Source organism: Populus trichocarpa, chromosome 2 (genome assembly GCF_000002775.5).
Source record: "Populus trichocarpa isolate Nisqually-1 chromosome 2, P.trichocarpa_v4.1, whole genome shotgun sequence".
NCBI lineage: Eukaryota > Viridiplantae > Streptophyta > Magnoliopsida > Malpighiales > Salicaceae > Populus > Populus trichocarpa.
In genome coordinates this window covers 5765673-5788406 of record NC_037286.2, presented here as the reverse complement: position 1 = coordinate 5788406, position 22734 = coordinate 5765673, and the positions used below count along the sequence as shown (strand labels likewise).

General features: G+C 35.5%; 3 protein-coding genes across 7 annotated transcripts; 2 read left to right on the top strand and 1 right to left on the bottom strand.

Moving 5' to 3' along the window:
• Positions 1-232: 232 nt before the first annotated feature.
• On the top strand, positions 233-5761 carry LOC7466457 (aldehyde dehydrogenase family 3 member H1). Its single transcript, XM_002302193.4, has 10 exons — positions 233-595; positions 1749-1817; positions 1916-2012; positions 2099-2305; positions 3621-3736; positions 3878-3982; positions 4069-4241; positions 4334-4424; positions 4885-5034; positions 5408-5761. Exons 1-10 carry the CDS (start codon positions 371-373, stop codon positions 5639-5641), a joined length of 1467 nt encoding a protein of 488 aa, XP_002302229.4. The 5' UTR covers positions 233-370; the 3' UTR covers positions 5642-5761.
• Positions 5762-5997: 236 nt separating this feature from the next.
• LOC7463148 (mitochondrial protein import protein MAS5) lies at positions 5998-8232 on the bottom strand. The gene is made up of 3 exons (XM_024594377.2): positions 7895-8232; positions 7239-7669; positions 5998-6885 (listed from the first exon to the last, which is right to left on the bottom strand). The coding sequence occupies exons 1-3, from the start codon at positions 8099-8101 to the stop codon at positions 6441-6443; spliced, it is 1083 nt and encodes a 360-aa protein (XP_024450145.2). The 5' UTR covers positions 8102-8232; the 3' UTR covers positions 5998-6440.
• Positions 8233-13535: 5303 nt separating this feature from the next.
• On the top strand, positions 13536-21977 carry LOC7466456 (ubiquitin carboxyl-terminal hydrolase 26). 5 transcript variants are annotated; one of them, XM_024595366.2, is made up of 15 exons: positions 13538-14070; positions 14219-14315; positions 14400-14996; positions 15236-15491; positions 16166-16911; positions 17150-17258; positions 17590-17768; positions 18424-18705; positions 18779-18983; positions 19238-19309; positions 19550-19780; positions 20037-20403; positions 20873-21014; positions 21132-21218; positions 21321-21415. In XM_024595366.2, exons 1-12 carry the CDS (start codon positions 14037-14039, stop codon positions 20325-20327), a joined length of 3099 nt encoding a protein of 1032 aa, XP_024451134.1. In that variant the 5' UTR covers positions 13538-14036; the 3' UTR covers positions 20328-20403; positions 20873-21014; positions 21132-21218; positions 21321-21415. The 5 variants fall into 5 exon arrangements, with proteins under 5 accessions (XP_024451136.1, XP_024451134.1, XP_024451133.1 ...); XM_024595365.2 differs by having other exon boundaries at positions 20037-20408; XM_024595364.2 differs by lacking the exon at positions 21132-21218 and adding an exon at positions 21612-21977 and having other exon boundaries at positions 13546-14070; positions 20037-20300; positions 21321-21507.
• The last annotated feature ends 757 nt before the right edge of the window (positions 21978-22734 follow it).

Genomic DNA, 22734 nt, shown 5'->3' with positions numbered 1-22734 from the left:
TACACCAAAATAATTTAAAAATATAAAAATATTAATTTAAAATAATTTTTTAAATTTTTTTAAAAATATTTTTAAACCATAAAAATAATCCGTGAACATATTTATCTCTACAAAGAAATAAATTTCGCTTACAAGTTCTATACAATGTAAACAAAGATAAGAAAGTGATGAAAGTCCCAACAAAAACAAGCACATGACTTCCCTGGACAGTCCCATCAAAAACAAAAATATATAAGGTCCCTCCCTTTCTTTGTCTACTTGAACAATACACTCCAACACACCATCGACACACCAAACTTTCCTTTCACTAACCGCTCCTTTCAAGAAAGGACCAGCAAAGCTCTTTTCTTTGTATCGATCGATTGGTGGAATGGCAACGGAGGAGGAGAAACAGATGGTGTTTGACGTGGAGGCAGCGAACATGTTAACCAAAGAGCTGAGAGACGTTTTTGCTTCTGGCAAAACAAGAAGTTATGAATGGAGAATATCTCAGTTGAAGAGTATGATAAAGATGTGCGATGAACACGAGGAAGACATTGTTGATGCTCTTCATCAAGATCTCTCAAAGCCTAAACTCGAATCCATCGTTTACGAGGTCAGAAAAATTTTAGGCATAGCACGTATTTTTTTTTTAAAAAAAATCCTCATACGTCCTTTTTTTTGGTTATATGATATATGACATTCTTGAACGTGAATGTGACATTTTTTTTATGCCTTGGCAATTTAATTGAATGATTGACGACACAGAATCAGTACCTATCTATTTATTATAATTGAATACCTGTTGGAGTTGAGGAACCAGCAATTTATTTATTTATTGCTGTAGTTACAGGATAGTGAAATCACAACAACAACCTCGTTGCTCTGTCCCTGTGCTTTTAGTTTTTTCTGTCTTTTGTTTGAGTAGAACTAGAAGTTTGTTACGGTTTAAATTCCTTACTTTCTGGCTTTAACTGGATGTGAGTACTTAGGTTTTCGATAGTCAAAGTGAAAGTAGGGTAGGAATGGTCCTGTATTCTCGAGAGAAGCTTTAACGACATCACTTTTTTGTTCCCGAGAAGGTGTAGTCTCTGTCTCAAATATGATATGCAGCTGAATGCAAGGAAAGCTACAGGGCTCGGGCAATTATAAATGGACAGATAGTGTCTATTATACTACTTAATTCTAGGAATACTCAGATGAGAAATTTGAGTCAATTTCCTGACCAGATATTTATTGTATGTGACTCTAATGGTGGAAGTTGGTGCTTTAGATTGTTTTACCCGTTGACACCTTGTTCGGATCAATTTTGTTTACCTGGTACAGAGGCAGTCATATTGTAACTGGAATTTGGGATGGGATTTTGGCACAACTAGGTTTGAATGTACTGATGAAGAAAGAAATATCAGGACAGTATTTCCTAGAAAACTATTTTCTTGGATAAAAATCTCACCAAAAGAAACTGAACCATGACTCCAAAGCACTATCAACTGTATTTCTTACGAGTGTATCCATTGTCTCAGGTATTAGTTACGATATCTTATTAATCTGCTACAGATTAATTGCTAATTTTGGACATCATCTTTTAGCCTGTATGATGTGGGGTGTGCGTGCGTGCGTTTGCAAGCACTTGTATCGTTGTGAATATGAAAAGAGAATAATGGAAACTGCCGCATTTCATATAAATTCAAATAATTTATATTGCATAAAGTTCTATGTGAAGTTTCATGTCAGTTTCCTCCAAAGTTGATTGATGGTATGTTATGCAGATAACTATGCTAAAAAACTCTTGTACATTGGCTATTAAGGAACTGAAACAATGGATGATGCCAGAAAAGGTGGTTGCTCCGTATAACCTTTCCATTATTTGTGGTTTGTTTACAAATTGGTTTTTATGGCAATGATTGAGTGCAATCCATATCATTTTTCATTGCAGGCAAAAACTTCTTTGTTAACCTTTCCTTCATCAGCCGAAATAGTGCCAGAACCACTGGGTGTTGTGTTGATTATTTCAGCATGGAATTACCCTTTCTGTATGTTCATAGAACAAAGTTCTCTATATTTACCTGCATCTGTCGCTTGATACTATGATAATCAAATCTGATCTATCTCTTTCTAGTGTTGTCTCTCGATCCACTTGTTGGAGCTATTGCAGCCGGTAATGCGATGGTTTTAAAACCATCAGAATTTTCTCCAGCTACATCCTCGCTACTTGCAAAACTACTTCCAGAGTATTTGGATATCTCTTCGATAAAGGTTGTCGAGGGGGCTGTTTCTGAAACTTCTGCACTACTGGAGCAAAAGTGGGACAAAATATTTTATACAGGTTCGTGTTCATTCCTCTGTTTCTACATGCATGTGGAGTCTGATTGTTAAATTATTCTACACACAGAAATAAAGGGTGGTAAATCAACACAAAATTGATCATATACTTATTTGTTTTACAATTCTTTGAAGTGATGTAAGCAACATCTTGTTAGATGTTGAACAAGTTGTGGAATTCTTTTCCTAGAGGTGTTTGGAAAGGTTCGAAGCCAGCTCCATAGTTTGAAGTCTTAGAGGTCCTTTCTGCTTTTTATATGATTGACATAGTTGGAAAAGTGTAATTTTATTAAATTGAAAAAAAAAGGGAGCAACTCTCAAGCATATTGAGCATGCACAGTAAATATGTCTTGGAAGGGAGAAAGCGAGGCGTAATAGAGCAGAAAAATCAATTCCACTTTATACTAATCCCAAATACAATGATGTGTAAGAGGTGAAATTTTTTTTATCTGTTTGACAGAGATGTCATTGTGCATTCTATAATCTGTGGTGTTCCTAAATGTCTCATGTCAATCCTCACCATACCACTAAAATTGCTCGTTGTAATCAGTGATGATGTGAAAAGTATAGTATGTTCTTATCATGACCTGAGGGCTGTAGCTTTTGTATTCCTCTAAAATAAGTAATTTTGTCTCTCACATCGTTGTACTCAAGCCTTATAAACTGAATGTTGTTGGAAGGGCTATGTAGAATCCAGACTTTATATATACACTGGTTCCTTTACATGAGGCTGTTTTTTAGAATTTGGGAGTACGTGAGACTTAGTGGTCGTTACTTTTCAGAAGAAAGAAAGATTCTCATGGTCTCGAGGTTTAAATGGGGTACGAAGAGGTTAGAATGTTATCTCTTGGACTCCCTATTATAATGGTAGACCGTGCAGTGCATCTTTTGCCTATGGATGGCAATCATGGCATGTTTTCTATTTAGGTTTCAAAGTGATAAATTGCATTGCTTTGGGATGTTGCTGGTGTGGAGTTATGCTGCTATTGTCTTAGGACAATGCTGCTCAGATTATTCTGCTCTGCTCTCCCAATTTGTGGACTATGATATCCAAATCGTGCTCTTTTGAACTACTGCTATATTTAGTGTTTGTTTCATTTGAAGGCCATGATTTTATGTCTCAAATAATTAGTCTAAAATGAGGAAAACATAAGAAACAATTTAACTGCTGCCCAGTTGACAGAACTTTCAGTTACTCTTTTGGAGAAACCTGCAGGTAAAAGAGGAAACTAGATTGATGCTTCAAGCATTCAAGTTAATTGATGTTTCTTACTTCAACCCCACCTTGAACCCTAGAAGATGTCATCCTTGTTTTACAGGCAATGGAATAGTTGGACGCATCGTGATGGCTGCTGCAGCAAAACACCTGACACCAGTTGTCTTGGAGCTTGGAGGAAAATCTCCGGTTGTTGTTGATTCAGCTATCGATTTACAGGTAAAGAACTCCTCTCATCCCTTTGCATGTGCTGGTAACAGGTTTCATTTTCTCCATGCTTATTGCTACATGCCGTTAGTTATGGCACCATAAATTTCACTTACTGTCATGTTCTGACACAATTCTACCTGTTTCTCCAAGATTGCAACTAGGCGGTTAATTGCAGGCAAGTGGGGGTGTAATAATGGACAAGCTTGCGTATCTCCGGATTACATCATAACAACGAAAGATTGTGCTGACAAACTGGTAATGTTGAGTTCTAGCATTCATTTCCCGTTCCTTGTTTTTCCATTTCTTTTTTCATTCATCCAATAACTCCTTCTGTGGTACAGGTGGACTCTCTGAAAAAAGAACTAGAGACATTTTATGGAAAGAACCCATTGGAATCAAAAGACTTATCTCGAATTGTGAATTCCAAACATTTTTCTCGTTTGACAAAGCTACTGGACGAGGATAAGGTTTCTAGAAAGATTGTCTATGGAGGTGAAAGAGACGAAGCCAACCTGTGAGTATCTGCTTGCCATTTTCTTGGTTCATTAATATTTTATAGCTGGGTGCAATTTGCTTCTCATTGGGAAATTTTATCTTCGATGGCAGGAAAATTTCTCCCACCATACTGGTGGACGTTCCTTGTGACTCTCTGATAATGAAAGAAGAGATTTTCGGTCCCTTGCTTCCCATTCTCATTGTAAGCATCAAGAGATACTCAGCTCATGGCTGTATTATTTGTGTGTACAGTATATGAAGTAGGGACATAAAATTGAATCTAAACTGCATCTATAACATTAAAGGAGGAGTTTCTCTTTATATCGGGCAGAAGTGATAAAACTCTTATTACATCTGCAGAATAATTATCATTAGAAATAGCAATAACATCACAGTTTTCTAGATATGCTCTCTACATGTGTCGGTTGATCAAAATCTGCTAGAAGGAGGTTGTCTTCAACTTTAGTTGAGCAATTTTCCGCTGGAATAAAGCTTTCGTAGATGATAAAAAAGAAAGATTAATCATGACTGTTATCTGGATAGTAATTTTTAGTACAGTAGAAATCTTAATGCAACAGGTTGTCACAGAATTCTTGCTATAAAACGTGGGATGTCAATTATGATTTCTTTCTTTGTTTTTTTTTTTTTTTTGTTTCGAACAGGTTAGCAAAATCGAGGACAGCTTTGATATGATAAATTCGGGAACAAAGCCACTTGCAGCGTATTTATTTACCAATAACAAGAAGCTGAAAGAGCAGTTTGTGATGTCTGTTTCTGCAGGGGGTGTGGTCATAAATGACATTGCTATGCATGTAATTATTCTTCTCTGAACCTCTAGAACCTGTTGCACTAACATGCTTGCATATATAGTACCCAAGTAGTCCCAATTTCTATGGTCATCGCTCAGGTACACTTATAGTTGTGAGGGGGTGGATGGCTGAGTGCCTCTGGCGCTCACTGCACTTATGAATGATTCTGGCACCCTCCCCCTTTCTCACATGAAGTGGGAATTACCATGATAACAGACCATGGACCACAGCTATGTGCGAGAGGGGGACTAAGACTCCTGGATTACTGAATACTTGGTCATTTATCTATCTTTACATATACGCGCTCTTGAAATTGGTGGATTTTTATCCGAATAACCATCCAATATCTGTGCCTAATTTGTTCTTGACGGTGTAGCTTGCAATTCATACCCTTCCATTTGGGGGCGTGGGCGAGAGTGGAACGGGTTCATACCATGGCAAATTTTCCTTCGATGCTTTTAGCCACAAGAAGGCAGTTCTATATCGAAGTTTTATGGGCGATGCAGCTTTGAGATATCCACCGTACACACGGGGAAAGCTAAGATTGATGAAGGCTTTCATGACTAGCAATTTTTGGACCATACTCCGCGCTTTGTTTGGACGGTCTTAAGTTTAAGAAGATGTGGCTGTCTTCGATGCAAGCTCAATCACTGTTATGTATTTTGTTCTTCTTAAATAATGTAATTTGGAACATTGATTAATCAAAAGAATGAAGTGGAGTTCAATGTCACTTGCACCTTTTGATGAATGAAATTTGTGCTCGGATTATGTCCTTGAAGTTTTAATGAGCTAACAACTTTTCAGATTCAAAGGATTCTTATCAGTTCCAAAAAAATAAAAATAAAAAATTCAGAGGATGATTCTCTAAATATTTGTGTCTGCCAAAATACGCTGGAATTTGCCTGCTCTAATCCCATCCCTTTAATTTTCTTTCAAGGTTATTCCAAAGCATGGCACTGAAAAAAATAAATACCAACAATGTTCTATCATTCTCAGCTTACATACGAAATCTGATGTTGAATGCTCATTTTTCTCAAGCCACCAATCCAATATTACTAATCACAGGTTTGAAAGTGAGACCAGCAAATAAAATTTTGCTAGTTGTAGCTGTTGGCCATATAGCCAAATGGCATCTGAAAGCATTGCGAGTTCGATCCTTATGCCAGCAGCTGGGAAAAAGAAATTCACTTGTAAGGGGTCCAATAATATATAAACAAGTACCATGAATCTTCTACTAGTGACAGTTTCCATTGAACTTGCAAACTACTATCACTTGGACCAAATATTTGGTCAATTGCCAGAGAAGAGGTATACCATAGAGATTCTAGGTATATTTTAGGATGATCAACTGGGTTGTAACGGCAAAACAGAGAAAATGGTTTTTGACTCCTATGGAAAACTGAATGGCTTCAAGAAGAATCCTGTAGAATACTAAGAATATCTGACCGCTGTTCATCTGTCAGTTCTGTCGGGAATTCTACTAGGAAAACAACTTTCAAACTTCCTCTCTTTCCTTGCTCTTTTGTGTTTGGCATGCCTTGACCTTCTATGATCCTTTCATAGCCAGGGTAAATGATATCATCGATCAACAAACTCGTTTTCTTACCGCCCAACAAAGGGATTGAGATTTGGCAGCCAGTTAGGGCCTTCACTAGTGGAATTTCTACTCCTATTTCCAGATCTTCTCCTTCCCTTCTAAACAAAGAATGTCGTTTCTCAGCAATCACGAAAATTATATCAGCTGGGCAACTGCCAGGTCTCTCATTTCCCATTCCTTCGAATGTGATCTTCGTTCCCTTTTTCCATCCCGGCTTCACTTTTATTGTTAATATTTCTTCTTCTTGAATTATCTGCCTGCCAGAAACCCAGAACAAGAAAGACGACATTAATACTAGTTAGTGATATTTTGATTTTACTCTATTCCAATCGGACTTTCACATGCCTTACAGAATTCCCTAATAAACGTACAATGTACAATCATTCTGAAAAAAAACTTGCAATTTGAGTCTTACATTTTTTGCGGTCATACAACATCAATTTTTTTCCTTGCTTGTTTTATGGCATTTTAAGATATAGCAGATAAGATATGAAGGGTTGCAATCTTGAAACCTTATCTAATTTTGAACCTATTATTAAGGAGAAGAACAGTAGAAATTCCGGAAAAAAGAAGAAGCAATGAACGATGAACTTAGAACATGCGAACAAACCCTGTGTTTGTAATGACATCTCTTGTTATCTTGATCTTTTTCATGCATCCATAACATAACTCATCAAGCGTGCATTCGAGAGGCCTTTCAATAGCCGGAGGTTTCATCTTTCCCGTTGAGTTTGAAAACATGATGTTGCTGGTGCTATTCCGGCTTGCATTTCTCGAGAGAGATGCAGAGGAGCCATGATGAGAATCGGTACTTCTCCTGCTCATGTTTCTCTTTAGAAAAGGAGGTTTCAGAGAAGGGCTCTTTCGGCTTCCAGTTCTTGACAGAGGAGAAGATATATTAGGAAAACAGCCATCCATGCTTTTATGTTTGAAGAATCCTCTTGGACTCGAAGGATTGTCACCTCGCATATTATCAGCATTGTATCTTAAACTGTGGATTCCATTCATCGTCTTTTCGTCTTCTGTATCGTAACCAAGTTCCTGGAAATCCCACCTACGTAAGTATTTGCAATATTCACGATGGGTGTGGATCTTTCTTGTTTTTAAAGATCAACGTCTTGATGAAATTCTAGGATTTCGAATTCTACATGTAACAATTTTTTTATGCCAGTTTTCTCAAGAGATGATTGAAAAAAAAACTTGTGGAAAATATTATTAGTCTTAAAAACTTGACAGTAACTAATTTATGCATGGAAGTATATCTACCTCAGGACCGTGGCTGATGGCTTCAAATTTTGCTTCTAATTCTTCTTCCCCTGGAGATGTTGGAGATGATTTTCTCTTAAAGCGATGCCATCTGGTGACTATTGATAGACAGGCTTTGCAAAATTCTTTAAAATTGAAAGCTTGCTTTTTCTGCACAGAAATGAGGGCACCTGTTGGTATGCCTAGAATGTCAGGATGATCTACCATGAGAAAGAGAGGGAGAGAAATAGGGAAAGATACAGAAGAGTGGCTAAAAGCACGAGAATGCTTGGCTGCCAAAAGATGGAGCGTTTGTTGAGGCCTTTAATTAGCAGGATCTGTTACAAGAGATTGAGGGCTCCCTCGATCACCTTGACCATTTTTTATTGCTCTGTAACCTTTTTTCCCCCCTTGAGAATTATAAAACCAATTAAAATCTTATTTTCAAAACATAAGAAGTCACTCAAGTACATCGTAATAAAAATTATTTTGATATATTAATATAAAAAATATTTTTAAAAAATAAAAATATTATTTTAATATATTTTTAAATAAAACACATTTTAAAAAATAATTATTACTACACTTTCAACCAACATCTTAATATGTCTCGTAATGTGTCTTTATATGCGTAAAGACGGGTTTGGAATTTTTACATGTGCGATGTTGAATTTTTACATGTGCGATGTTGAATTTTTTTTTGTTTTACTAGTATAATCTTCTAATTTTCCATAGTATAGATGTATTTTTTTCAACGTGTGTGACCATACACGCAATTATTCAAATATCACAACCAATATTAGATGATGATGTTCATTGCAAAAAAAACAAAGGTTAAAAACTTTCTTATTCTAGTAATTCTTTGTGGTGGTTATAAAACTTCCATGAGGTTTATAAAGATGGTGTTTTGATAGCTTTGATTAGGAGGTTTGAGGGATCATTAAAGATGCTGTTTTTATTCCCCTTTCTTTATATAAGATGGAATTTTTAAATATTTTTTATTGTAGGACTTATATTTGTAGAAAAAGAAAGGAATATGTTTTATTTTATGATATGCCTAATAGAAAAATAAGACTAATGAATTCGAAATAAATATCTAAAATCTAGTCAGATTCGGCTATTTTAATACTTGTTGGATAATGAAAATAATATGAATCATATTTGTTGGATAATGAAAATAATATAAATAGTAATTTTAAATTTAGATATTGATATGGATATAAATGATTTAAAAAAACCAATCCATAAAAATATCCATTATTTTTTTTTTCTATAATAGTAAAAAAAACCGATTGACAGTGGTTATGATGAAAACAAAAGAAGATATTTAATTATTCATGAACCATGAGCGATAAGACTTGAATTTCATTATATTATACTAAAAACTAAAAATATTAAAGTTATATGAACAACTGTCGTGGTTTATATAATTTTTTTATTTATTAATGTGGGTGTTCGGATCAATTTGCGCGCACCTCAATTAATCCTACAGGTCCTGAAGTTAACAACCATGTAAGTCTTCAATGATCATCATATTAACAACCATGATTCAAACTTGAAGTCACAGAAAAAATAAAATTTTTTATCCCAAATTTTTTATCACTAGATGATTTATAATTTTTAAATTACTTGGTTAACAACTTTGTGCCTCAGTTGAGTTGGTTCGCGCGTGTTAGGTGATGTCAAGGTTGCAGGTTTTAGACTCTGCACTTTGCAGTGCTTAATTCTAGGGCTGAGCATTTTCGGTCCGGTCCGGTTTTGGACCAAAATAAACAACTAAACCGATTTTTTTTTTTTAGTTTTTGAACCGAACCGAACCGAAAACCGGTTCAAACCGATTAATTTCGGTTCGGTTTGGTTCGGTTTTTCTCCCTTCCAAACCGGTTCAAACAGATTGAAACTGAACAAACACAACGCAAGGGATTGAATCCCCATCGAAAAATCTTGAAACCCTTAAACATATCCTCGAAACTCTCCAACTTAAGGCCTTTTGCGTTCCAAGAAGCCAACAAATCAAACTAACCAAAGAAACTTCGCTTACGAAGAACTCCAGTAGTCCTAATGAAGCCAACTTTAATGAACCGGCAAGATGGAAGATTGGAAAATTAAAAGAGAAGAAGACAAAATCATGGGGGTCAATATTCAGGATGGTTAGAAAACCAGTCCATAAGACCAAGATCTGCTCCACCTTTCAAAACTACAAAGTCATTCCATTCACGAAACAAAGACTACTGGAAGGGCTCAAGTTAAAGTTCAGGGCATGTCCCTAAGATGAGTGGTTGACTTCCTTTATGAAAGGCCTTGATTTTCATTTTAATGTGGCCAGGCAGAAAGAAATGAAGATTTGATAGCATGGAAGATTTGTCATTTGAGAGATAAGAGAAAAAAAAAAAAGCGGCGGCTGAGGGGTGAGAATGTTTTTAGGTTTAGGTTTAGGGTTAGAAGCTATTTATACTTGTTTTTATTTTTTAAGTGCTGGCTTGGTTGAACCGGTTCGGTTCGGTTTAATCGTTTCAGACTTTAGAAATCAAAACCGAACCGAACCGGATTTTTTTTGTGGTTTTCTAATCGGTTAATTCGGTTTTTTTTTTCGGTTTTTTTTCTGATTTTTCTGGTTTTCTCGGTTATTCGGTTTTTTCGTTCACCCCTACTTAATTCTCTTCTAAAACAACAAACAACGGGTCATTCATCTATTTTTTTTTTAAAAATAAGGTGAATAATAGGTCATTTGCCCTCTAATAAAAAAAAAATATCCAGAGCTATCTCTAGCCCACGCGTTCCAGCTATTTGAACAGGATCAGTGTAACTTTTGCAAGGATTGGTTTTTTGGTTTATTTTAATTGTCCTTTTGGTTTGTTTTATTTGCCTCTTTTTTCTCTGAATCTTTTGGTTTTTGTTTTTCTAATTCTATTATTTAATATTAAATTTTTAATTTATTTTATTATTTAATATTTGATTAATTATAAATTAATTTTTTTTAATTTTTATCATGTTATAAAATAAAATCAATTAATTTAACCTAGTATAAGTTTATAAATCAGGTTGCAGGTTTCTTTGGCTTTTTTATTTATTTATTTATTTATTTTATCCTTTAATATTGGATTTTTAGCTAATTTTATTATTTAAAATTAAATTGATTGTGAATCTTTTTTATTATTTTTTATCATATTATAAAATATAAAAAAATAATTCAATCCAGTTAAGTTCGTAACTTAGATTGTGGGTTTTGCAAGTTGACTAAAGAGAACATGACATGTTTCTTTTTATTATTATTATTCAGACCTTTCATGGAGTAAGAGTCATGTCATGGTAACTCTTACGCGATTTAATTTAAAAATTAAATTAAATAAGTAGTTGAGATTTTTCGAACTTTAACTATTATATTGAATTTAATGACAGTAATAAAGAGTTTGTGAGCACAAGTTTTGATGTTATAATTATTGACAACCTAAATGGTGATTTTTTTTATTGGTCCTTTGGGTTTCTTTGAACTCTTTTTTTCTTTTAATTTTCATTACTGAATTTTATTGTTTAATATTTAATTGAGGGTAAATTCATCAAGCCCAAAACAAAAGCTGGCCATTCAAATAAATTAAATAGAAAGCTTGGCCCACTCAAAAAGAAGGTTCCCTGGCCCTCCGACTTGTCTTTTTTCGACATAGAGCTGTTTTTTTGTTTTTTTTTTTTTTTCAAAACTATTTTTTAAAAATATTAATTTTTTTTATTTTATATTTATTTTAAATTTTCATATCGTTTTAATTTTTTAATTTTTTTAAAAACAAATATATATTATTTTAACATTTGTTTAAAAAAAACTTTTAAAAAACAATTATAATATCAAACAGGATCATGATAAACCTTTGCGTATTCATAGACGGGTCATGACACAGATTAAAATGCCGGGAGAAAAAAGAGCAATAGCTAGTATCGTAGAAAAAAAGCCATCATTTCATACAAAAATTAAAATTACAACAGTACCCAGTAAAAAGTTTTAAATTTTATTTTTTAATTAACCTATTTGAATGAACTAGAGTTTAAAATGCCGGGAGAAAAAAGACAAGCCACATGCGTGCGGGCTTGCTCACTTAGCCCATTCCGAAGAGGTATGACCCCCGTAGGCCTCTTGTTTTTATACATTAAAAGGCGGAAAATGCATTATCCACTCTTTAATGTTTTTTTAAAAAACAATGCAAACGACGTGTTGTGTTGTTTATTGGTGTAGAACTTAATGGCCAAAAAGTTACTGAAAATTCATTTCCAAGCTTATTTTCACCAAAAATACCCGGAAAACACATCTTACAGACATTGACAAGCTCAATCATGATCTTGAACAACCTAAAAACGGGTAAAAAACCTTCAAAATCAACTTGAATTGAAATTTTTTTTTTATAAAAAACCTCTCATCCCAGGAAAAGATAAAGAACACATGTGTAAAACTCTTCTCATTTAATAAAATTTATTAACACCAAAATTAATATTTTTCATGATTATAATTAGAGTTAGCCAATATTTTCTCTCTCTTCAACTAAAATCTAGTGACTTTTCCTATCATTCATAAAACTAGAAATTGTAAAATAAATAAAACAAAGTTTTGGGTTAGAAATAAAATTTTCAAAACTAAAGGGGTTGAAAATTTAAAATTTAAAAAGTATAAGGACCAAACTAAACTTTTTGTAACAACTTTGAAATTATCATATATTTTCTTGAATTTTTTTCAATGTAGCATTTTTTCTTTAAATTATGTAATTTCTCAGTAAACCAAAAGCAATTAGATCCTTGGCCTATACTATGCTGCAAGTCAGGTTAATTCTTTTTAAAAGAAAAAAAAATAGTTATTGTTGATTTTTTTTAATATAAAAAAAATTAAACCATGTGAGGAATTACTTGACGTGACATGTTCGACTCAAAATACTAGGATAAAAACATTTTGAATTAATTTAGATCAACTCGGATTAACTTGTAAATTTATGTGTCAGATCATGAGACCATAATAATCCCATGTAACTCGAGTTGAGGAGGGTTAGCCAGCTAAATTTGTAACTTGGCTCATGAAACGAGAATAACTTTATAAAAAGTAAATAAAACAAATAACAAAACTATTAAAATGAATAATATTATACAAAGAAGGGTACAATGTGATATTATTTTTACTATACTATTTTTTTTTTATGCACTCTACCCTTTTACCTCATTTACAGTTAAAACATTTTTAAGAATAGTTGTAATTGATTTTTCACTCTAAAAATATAATTTTTCATTGGTTTTGGTTTAAAACTCAAATTATCTTATTTTTTTTTTATCATTTTATATACGTGTTTTTTTTTATCTTTGGTTTATGAACATTATTAATTAATTCATAAATTCTGACACGTATCACGTGATAACATTAAACAGAAGAGTAGAACTTTAACAGAACATACGGTTCAAGGGTAAAAAATACTTGTTATACTCGTATAAATGAAAAAAAACAGAAAAGAGTGTACAACGTGTCATCAACCCATCTATTCTTTACCTTCAAATAAAAAATAAATCGGAGTCGTCGTTGTTGTGTCAAGTAATTGAAAAGTCGGTGTTTGTCTCTCTTTCCATCCGCACCAGCTTCTCTTTTCGGGTTTCAGGTATAGGCTACACTGTTCATTTCACTCTGATTTTTTTTTTCATTTTCTCTAACGACGAGTACTAATTATCGTTCTTGACGTCCTAATTTCTGTTTACCTTTCATAATTATTAATCCTCGTAGCAATCCCACGTTCTTGATTTTTTTTCTTGATGTTTAGTTGATGAGATATTGCTCGTACTAAGATAATTTTTCTAGGGTTTTTTTACCTCTCCCTCGCATTAACTCTCTTCTTTCTTTCTTTCTTTACGTTCTTGCAGTAATTGTTTCTTGAGATTTCTTACTCGTTCTTAACATGTTGTTTCTTTAATGGAAAAATCAATTTTCTTTTATCTCCATCTCTACTCTCGTATCCCATTTTTAGCGAGAGCTGTAGTTCATCTCAAGAAAATATATTATCTTCCAAAAATAGGTTAGAAATAGGACTGATGCATTGTTATTACTGATGCCTTTTGCTTGCTAGTGGGAATTGTGTGTTGAATTTACGAGTCATATATATACAATGCGTTTAACTATGGTTTTGCTGTCAATGCTATATGCTTGCACATGATATTCTTCGAAAAGGACAATTTTTTTGGAGGTGAAAACTGTATTTTCAGTTTCTTTTCTGATATATTGTATGCTCTTATTTATTTTAACTATTATGTTCTTGATATTTGATGAGTTTTATTTTACTTGTGAAACAATTGATTTTGATTTCAATCAGTGATATTGTTGCCCATTTGCAGAGTACGCTGATGATAAAATGTCTCCACCAGCGACGCGTGGTAAAAATAAAAGGAATAGACAGGGCGACAATGTTAATATCACCTCTGAAATATTAAGGTACTAAGTTTTATTGTTTTTTTTTGGAGATAGTCTGTTTTGTGTGTTGTTTTGTTTTTTTATTTTTATTGCTTATTTGCACAGGAAAATTCATGCAAGTGGTCGAGTAACTGATGGTGATGTAAATCAGCTGTACATGATATGGAAGCCAGTTTGTCAAGGCTGTCGTGTGAATACCAAGGACAACCCCAACTGCTTTTGTGGTTTGATTCCACCACCCAGTGGAAGTCGTAAATCTGGCTTATGGCAGAAAATGCCTGATATTCTTCAAGCACTTGGATCAGACCCAGTCAAAGATCTTCGTAATACGGATGAAACTCCTGCTGGTCTAACAAATCTGGGAGCAACATGCTATGCCAACAGTGTACTCCAGTGTCTGTACATGAATGCCTCATTCCGAGAAATTGTTTTCTCTGTTGAACCAGATTTGTTAAATGAACAGCCTGTGCTAAATCAGTTTGCCCGGCTTTTTGCACAGTTGCATGCTAGTAAAATGGCTGTTATTGATCCAGCTCCATTTATAATGACCTTGGAGTTAGATAATGCAGTTCAGCAGGATGGCCATGAGTTCCTGACCTTGCTTCTTTCACTGCTTGAACGCTGTCTGAACAACTCTAAAATTTCTAAGGTGAAAACAGTTGTTCAAGATCTTTTTCGAGGAAGTGTGTCTCAAGTAACAACGTAAGACAAGAACCAATTTTGATTGTGTTTTCATTTGTTATTGGATTTCTTTTTTTGTTCATCTGGTGCTATGATGATTATCCTTCTATGTTCATGTCAGTTGCATATGCTCTTTTTTGATTGACCTTTACGATTGAGTGGTCATTTCTGAGTTATAGCACCTTAAGTGTCCACCATGCCAAATAGTCATTGATGTAGAATGTTACAGTTTCTTTTTTTGCTTTTTGTTCTGTATGCAGGTGCTCAAATTGTGGAAGAGATTCTGATGCATCTTCCAAAACCGAAGACTTCTACGAGCTGGAGTTGAATGTCAAAGGCTTGAAAAGCTTAGATGAGAGTTTGGATCAGTACCTTAGTGTGGAACAGCTTCATGGAGAGAATCAATACAATTGTGAATTGTGTAAAAGCACTGTAGATGCCACTCACCGCATCAGGCTACGAACACTTCCTGATGTTCTTAATTTTCAGCTTAAGCGTTATGAGTTCCTTCCGAAGGTACTCTGTGATGTGCTTTCAAGAGCTAAATTTCTGTTACCGTTACTTGTGAAATTTTATAACAAATAAGCGCATTTATCTCTCTTCCCATCTCCGAATTTCAGTTAATATATGCTTTTATTTTCACCTTGGTGGTGCCATTACTGGGCAGTAGCCTTTCTTAAATGATGCATTGCAATTGACAAATGATAGCTTATTCTCCGTTCTTATGATGAAGTTGAAGTTCATTACTTGCATATGAGATTTGAAGTAGCTTTATTGAAATGATATATGGGTTTCTTGATGGACAAAAGGCTAATGCATGGCTCGTGGTGAATCCAGAGGAAATTGTTACAAATGGATTTTCTGACAATCATGTGAAATAGGAGTTTGATCACAGGCACGTAAATGGTGACTATCCTAAAACTTGCAGTGATATCAAATTTTTAAGTAGCTGAATGGCACCTGTAGCTCCTTTTGTCATAAATGACGCTGTGTTTTGTGTGGTTTCATGGTCTTTGTTTTTGGCATGAGGGTAGCTTCGTGCTTTAAATTTTTGCTCTTGCTGCTAAAGATTCTTGGTTCTTTTCACACTTCATTGTTTGAGGTTTCTGGAACCAATTACAAGAAAAGAATAGCTCCGGGAACAGGCAATCATGTTCTTAAGCACTTTGTGTATTGATTTTTGTCAGTAGACTACTACAAGGAAGAAAATCACATCTGCATTTGGTTTCCCTGGAGAATTGGACATGGGGCTGAGACTGTCTGAACCTTCTCAGCTGGAATGGATATATGACCTGTCAGCTGTGTTGATTCACAAGGGAACTGCTGTAAATAGTGGCCATTACATTGCTCATATCAAGGATGAGAATACAGGGCAGTGGTGGGTTTTTGATGACGAGCATGTCTCAAATCTAGGTCATCGTCCATTTGGAGAAGGCTCTTCAAGTTCTACTGCTAAAGTTGTTCATAATGACACTGTTTTGCCATCTTGTGCTGGAGCAACACCCGCTGATACCAGCAGAAGTAGTGTAGATGCTGTTCTGCCACAGTCTTTAGAATCTAATGTTGGTAGTCATAAAGAGAGTTTTTCATCTATTGATGCATACAGACTGATGTATAATCTTAAGCGCACTAGAAAGAATGATGATAAAAGAAATCATATTGCAAACATTATTCAATTAGAAGGTCACAAGGGTTTACACAATGGCTTTCATCTTCCACCTCATCTCTCTGAGGATATAAAGGATGTGAATGCAGTATATCTTGCTGTTTGTGAAGAGTACAAATTGAAGAAGGAAAGAGAGGTGCATCATGTAGCAGAACGGAGGCAAGAAGTGCGATCAATTCTTTCAGAAGCTCCTGTCCGGTCGCTTGAAGAACCGTTTTATTGGGTTTCTACAGCCTGGCTTCGCCAGTGGGCGGACAACGTCATTCCAGGGTAAGTGTGTATATGTGGTGCTACATTATGCATGCATAATTGCTGCTTCGAGGCTAAAGTAGTGACAAGGCTTCACCAGGGATTGTTATGATTCATATTTACCAATTTGTCATATGCACCTCAGTCTCTGATTATCTTAATTGTGTATATTTTGTTTTGTTTGTTTACTTTTGTGTTGTCGGCATATAAATTTTTACAACTCCATTAAGGCTTTGCAAACCACTGTATTGTACTGCAGTGCTATAGACAACAAACCTATCCAATGCTCACATGGAGAAGTCCCAGTGTCTAAAGTTGGGTCCATGAAGCGGCTGTCTGTCAAGACTTGGGGAATCTTGTTCTCTAAGGTATCTCTCTTATTTTATTGCTTATGTTAAAATTCCTCATCACACGTTAATATTCTTTCCCTTGTTAATTGTGTTTTCAACACTTGTGTGCCATGCATACAACTGTATTTTTAAGTATGAAGGAGAAGTGTCCTGGCACTTCTAGTTCATTAGCTCAGCAACTTATTTTTCCTCTCCGTCTCTATACCCGCACACACACACACACTTGCACAATGTATCCGTGTTCATGTTTGTCTGCTTTAGGCTTCATCTTTCTTTTCCTATGCATTATTTATTACTAGGTTGTGCAATCATTTTTGTTGCTCTTCTGTTAAATGCCTGAAAACTGCAGTATGATGGAGGGCCAGCACTGAGCAACAGCAACTGCTGCATGACTTGCCTTATTGATAGTGCTCAATCTGTGGTCTCTGCTGATAGCTATAGGGATCAGAGAACATTAATGAGAGATCTTGCAAACGATGTAATTACTAAGAAATGTTCAGATGGAACATATTTTGTGTCTAAGACATGGTATGCTTGGAACCTTTTTGTTCTTTTCACATTTTCTATTTGATTTGTTGCTTCTTTTATTAGTGATTATTAGGTGTGACTTACCAAAAGGCTCTTTTAATTTAAAAATTAACTGATGCCGGGAACATGCTAGTTTTAAGGCCAACATGTATCCAACCCCCTTGAACTATTGGTCAAAATGCCATCAATCTCTGAACAAAAAAATTCCGCCCCTGAACAAATTGTTTGATTTGATTTAGTCCATTTGTTAATTCAAATTAGCAGTGACCAATTATTGTGTGACAAGTGTATATGTTGCTCCACTTCCAAAAGATACATACATCAATTCATGACACATGCCACACAATAATTGGTCACTGCTAATTTGAATTAACAAATGGACTAAATCAAATCAAACAATTCATTTAGGGACCAGTGGCACATAATTTTATGTTCAGGGACTAATGTTACTTTGACCAACAGTTTAGGGGTATGGGTATAATCTAGCCTAATTTTAATAATCTCTCTCTCTCCTGTGCAAGAACTAAACAATCTCTTGTGCTTTTATTGCCAACAACTACTGCATTTCTTCATCCCTTTCGAACTTGACTTAGTCTGCTTGGACTGGTGTTGTTCTGGAAGGTGTCCTGTAATTCTGATCATTTCATGTTTTTAGGCTGCAACAGTGGGTGAGAAGAAAAAATATCGATGCTCCTAGCGAAGCCGATGCAGGACCAACTGCTTCAATTAGGTGTCGACATGGGCAACTGAGGCCTAAGCAAACTGGTGCCAAGCGATTGCTGGTTCCTGAGAAACTTTGGCTCTTTTTGTATAAGGATGCGGTTGCTGTAAAACCTGATGATCCACTGGGATGCACAACTTTTCCTTCAGATTCTGAACTCTGTCCTGAATGCAGCGATGAACTTTCTGAAGTTGCCTGCTTCGAGGATTCTATAAGGTTTCACATATTTTATCAATAACATAGATCTATGCAATCTCCCTCTCTCTTCTTGAATTGTGCCATTCTGCAGGGAGATGAAGCTCAAACATCGCCAAAATCATGAAAGGTTGGCTACTGGAAAGAGTATTCCCCTGTCTTTGAACTGCACGTATTACCTGATGCCTTCTTCATGGCTCACAAAATGGAGAAACTACACGAGTGCAAGTGGCAAGAATACTTCATCAGTGGAACCTGAAGTTCTTGATCCTGTTATTGATGCACTGAAATGTGAACAGGTAAGTTTCCAGTAGCCAAATCATGAAAAGTTGGCTACTGGAAAGAGTATCACTTTTTAAACACAATTTTTTTGGTCAGGGTCAGTATGGTTAAAGTTACTTTATAACTTGTGGAGTGAACAAAGGGTAATTATACCTTTGGAATTAGGATCAGTATGTACATCAGCCTACTCTTTTTCTAGCCTGTTTTTTAACTTAACTTGCAAGGAGACTTATTTGCTGTTCCACTCATGTCCCCCCTCCTTTATTTTCAGCATTCCCGACTCCTAGAAAGGCCTCCTTACCTGATGAACAAACGTGGCATGCTTATACAGAAGAGTTCTTCTGTAAGTATTACAAGTACACAACTCATATTGATCGCGTATGTAGGCCAGTATTTGCAAGAAACTTTTGTGTGCAAATCTTATTGTAGTGATTAAAATGGTGCTGAAAATGAGCCACTTTCTACTTCATTTCAATCTCACTTAAAAACCTAGAAGAAGACAAAATAGAATGACATCACTAGTTTGAGTGCACTAATTTCAGATATTTTCCTCCAACCTCCTTCCCTTGTTTTTTGGTTCTAGACAGATGCTTTAACAATCATTACAGAGAATGACTGGAACAGTTTCTGTGAAGAGTGGGGCGGCAACAAGGAGAAAGGCATAATGGCAATAATTGAGTCCAGCGATGTCACAGAAAGTAATTTGAGTGGGTGCAGAGAAGACGTGTCACTATGTAAAGACCATCCAAGTTCTCAAGATGAAGCAAGTAATGGCCCTGAGATCAGACAGCCTGTAATTAGGACCTCTCCAGAGGTGATAAAAATTCTACCTAATTTTTGTTTTGAACTGTGTTAACCACTGTTCTCTGCTAGCTAGTAAAAGACCTTCAATTTTTCGTCCTTAATTCTTTTTTATTTTTTGGAGGCTTCTGCCTAGTCATAAACTCTTTTCCCTATAATCTGGTTCTAATTTCAGACCCAAGACCTCCCTCTTATCAGGAGGGGAAATGGCCACTGGGATTTGACTTCCCTTGTCTCTAATGCTGATATGGCATTGATGATTCTGCTAGATTTGTGAGGATTGCATTGGTGAACGAAAAAGTCATGAGTTGGCAAAGAAGCTGAATTACTTCAATGAGGACATAAGTGTATCTCTTGTGCGTGGTAAGGAAGCTCCAAGATCGATTTTAGAAGCTTCTTCAGCCACTTCTGAGACAGATCGGCGGGCCTCCAAGCGACCTCGAAAGACCAGCTATGGGACTTCAGTAAATCTAAAAGTTTCTGGTTCCACATCATTATACCGGTTAAAAATGATGATATGGGAATCGCTTGGGGTATGCTACAGTGAGCAGATAACTTGATAAATATTTAGAACTTGATCATCAAAGATATATTGGATGCCATGTTCAGTCGTACATGCATCAAAGATTTTAAGCAGTAAGGTTTGGAATGTTTTCGTAATTTGAACTAATGTTGCTTCCATGGAATTCATAAATGTATTTTAGGAAAGTTTTATTCTTTCAAAAACTGACAAATGAAGTTTTCTTACTCAAAAGAGAAGCTTTGGCATTGGATAAATTTTGAAATATTAGAAGTCAGATATTGGTTGAAATTAGTCTATAGGTTGCATGAAATGACACACATGCCATCCAAAAAATCTGGATAATTGTGATACCTAAATAATTTTGCACGTCTTCATATTGTGATGTCTAGATGAAATGGATATCTTGTATTTGGTTTCTGATCTGCTACCAGTGGTTGTCTTAGACAAATATGTTGTATCCTTTGGCTCTCCAACATTAATCTTTTTATCTTCACTTGATTAACCTCTTTAATGTCATAGCTGTAGAAACGTAGATATAGTGTCTGTGCTTATGTGTATCAGTTAACCTAGGAAATACTGCAGGTGGTTAAGGAGAACCAGATACTTCACAAAGGTTCGGTGATTATTGATCAGGAAAGTGCTACGCTTGCAGACTTGAGTATATTTCCTGGTGACAAGCTATGGGTGCAAGATTCTGAAATCCACGAGCATAGAGATATTGCTGGTAATTTGAGTCGCTATACTATAACTACCTTAAAATCAATGGTTATTTTATTTGAATGATAGTCTCCTCTTATTTAAGGAAAGCTTATTTCCTAACACAACTTGTATGCTTAAGCAGTAATGTCACATATCATATAACAATGGACATGACAATAACAGCCTGAAGTTCAAAATGGTTGACTGATTATGTGGTCTTTATTAACAGGTTTTGTGCTTCAGATTATCAATATGATTATGATATAACATGATTGTCCAGTGTTTTAGATGGGATAGTGTTACGTTTAAATATTTGTTGATATGTTCACAGATGAGATTGCTGACCAGAAAGCAAATGCACAAGATCCCGAGAAAGGGTTTTGGGGAACACTTTTGACTACAACTACTGCATCCCCAGTTGTTTAAGATGCATGCTTTGATAGTTGTCTCCACACATTAAATTCTTTAGGATCAATATTCTGGAAGGAAGACCTGAATGTTTGACTTGCATAGTGGAGGTAAGGCATCGTTTCTAACGTGTGCATGTGCCTCTACTGAATATTATTCCTGTAACCCTGGCTTCTGAATGCTGGCATCTTTATATTTTACCTTTTTTGGTCAGAACTGGTGGCTGGCCTTGGTTGATTTTGGCTCCCAGCATTTTGACGTTGAAGGACTGGTTCAATACATAATTTTAGACTCTCCAAGCACTTTGTAACATTTATACCAAGAGATGAACTGGCCCTTTTTGGCACCGTTGGCTGATGTCTGTGAAGGAAATGAACATAGCGACCTTTTTTATCATTTCCCTCTTGCAGACTGGCTGAACTTGGTGGATTTTGGCAATTGTAGATCCAACGAAACATGCTGTATCTTTTTGTAGTTAGAGATGAATTAAACAACACAGCACCGTTGGCCGACACTTGGAAAGTTGATGTAACTTTTGTTGTAGATCTGCTGTGCAAAATGTCTTGAAAGCTTTGTCCCATGAATGCTGGATTTCAGTCATGTTACGGATGATCTTTCCCAGCCATTGTTCTTTGGTCTAAATGGGAAAACAACATCCCTTTACTGCATCAGATTGCAAACAGTCTGTCAAAACTTGTGAAAAGGCTGGTGTTCATGCTGTCATGCTTGCTCATCGAATGTGGGAGCATTAGGCCATACATTTGATGGACTGAATGCTATATGGCATGTGAACCTACGACAACCCAACTGTGCACGCAGCATCATTGAGCACCTGGACCTCTAGGTAACATGTACCAATTTTCTGCAATCTTGGGTTTGTCTTGGTGAGATGTGCTACGAATTGCAATCCGGTGGCTGTTTTCAGACGGTTAAAGGACGGTAGGTTGAGGAACCAACAAATTCTTCAATGTCTAGGATCGTGTCAGCCTATTTTACTTGTTTATTGTTTTCTGTTGATTGTTCTTCTTTGCCGCCTGATCCTGGAGCCAGATTGTGATAGTGTTTACTTTTTGGGTTTTGACTTTTGAGATGCTTGATGAACCAGAAACCGTTCAAACTCGATTTGGCTTGAGATGGCTTGTTTGGAGCACAGTGATTATTGAAGTGAAAATCTTCTACAAAACATGTCTTGACGTTACTATTTCATAGCTACAGCTAGTATAAATAAGCACAAAAAAAATTTCAAGAGACCATAGAATAAGCCCCAACGACAGACCACAAAAAAATGGGATAAATGAGTGAACTAGACCAGTCCCAAAAGATTTATAATCTAAAAA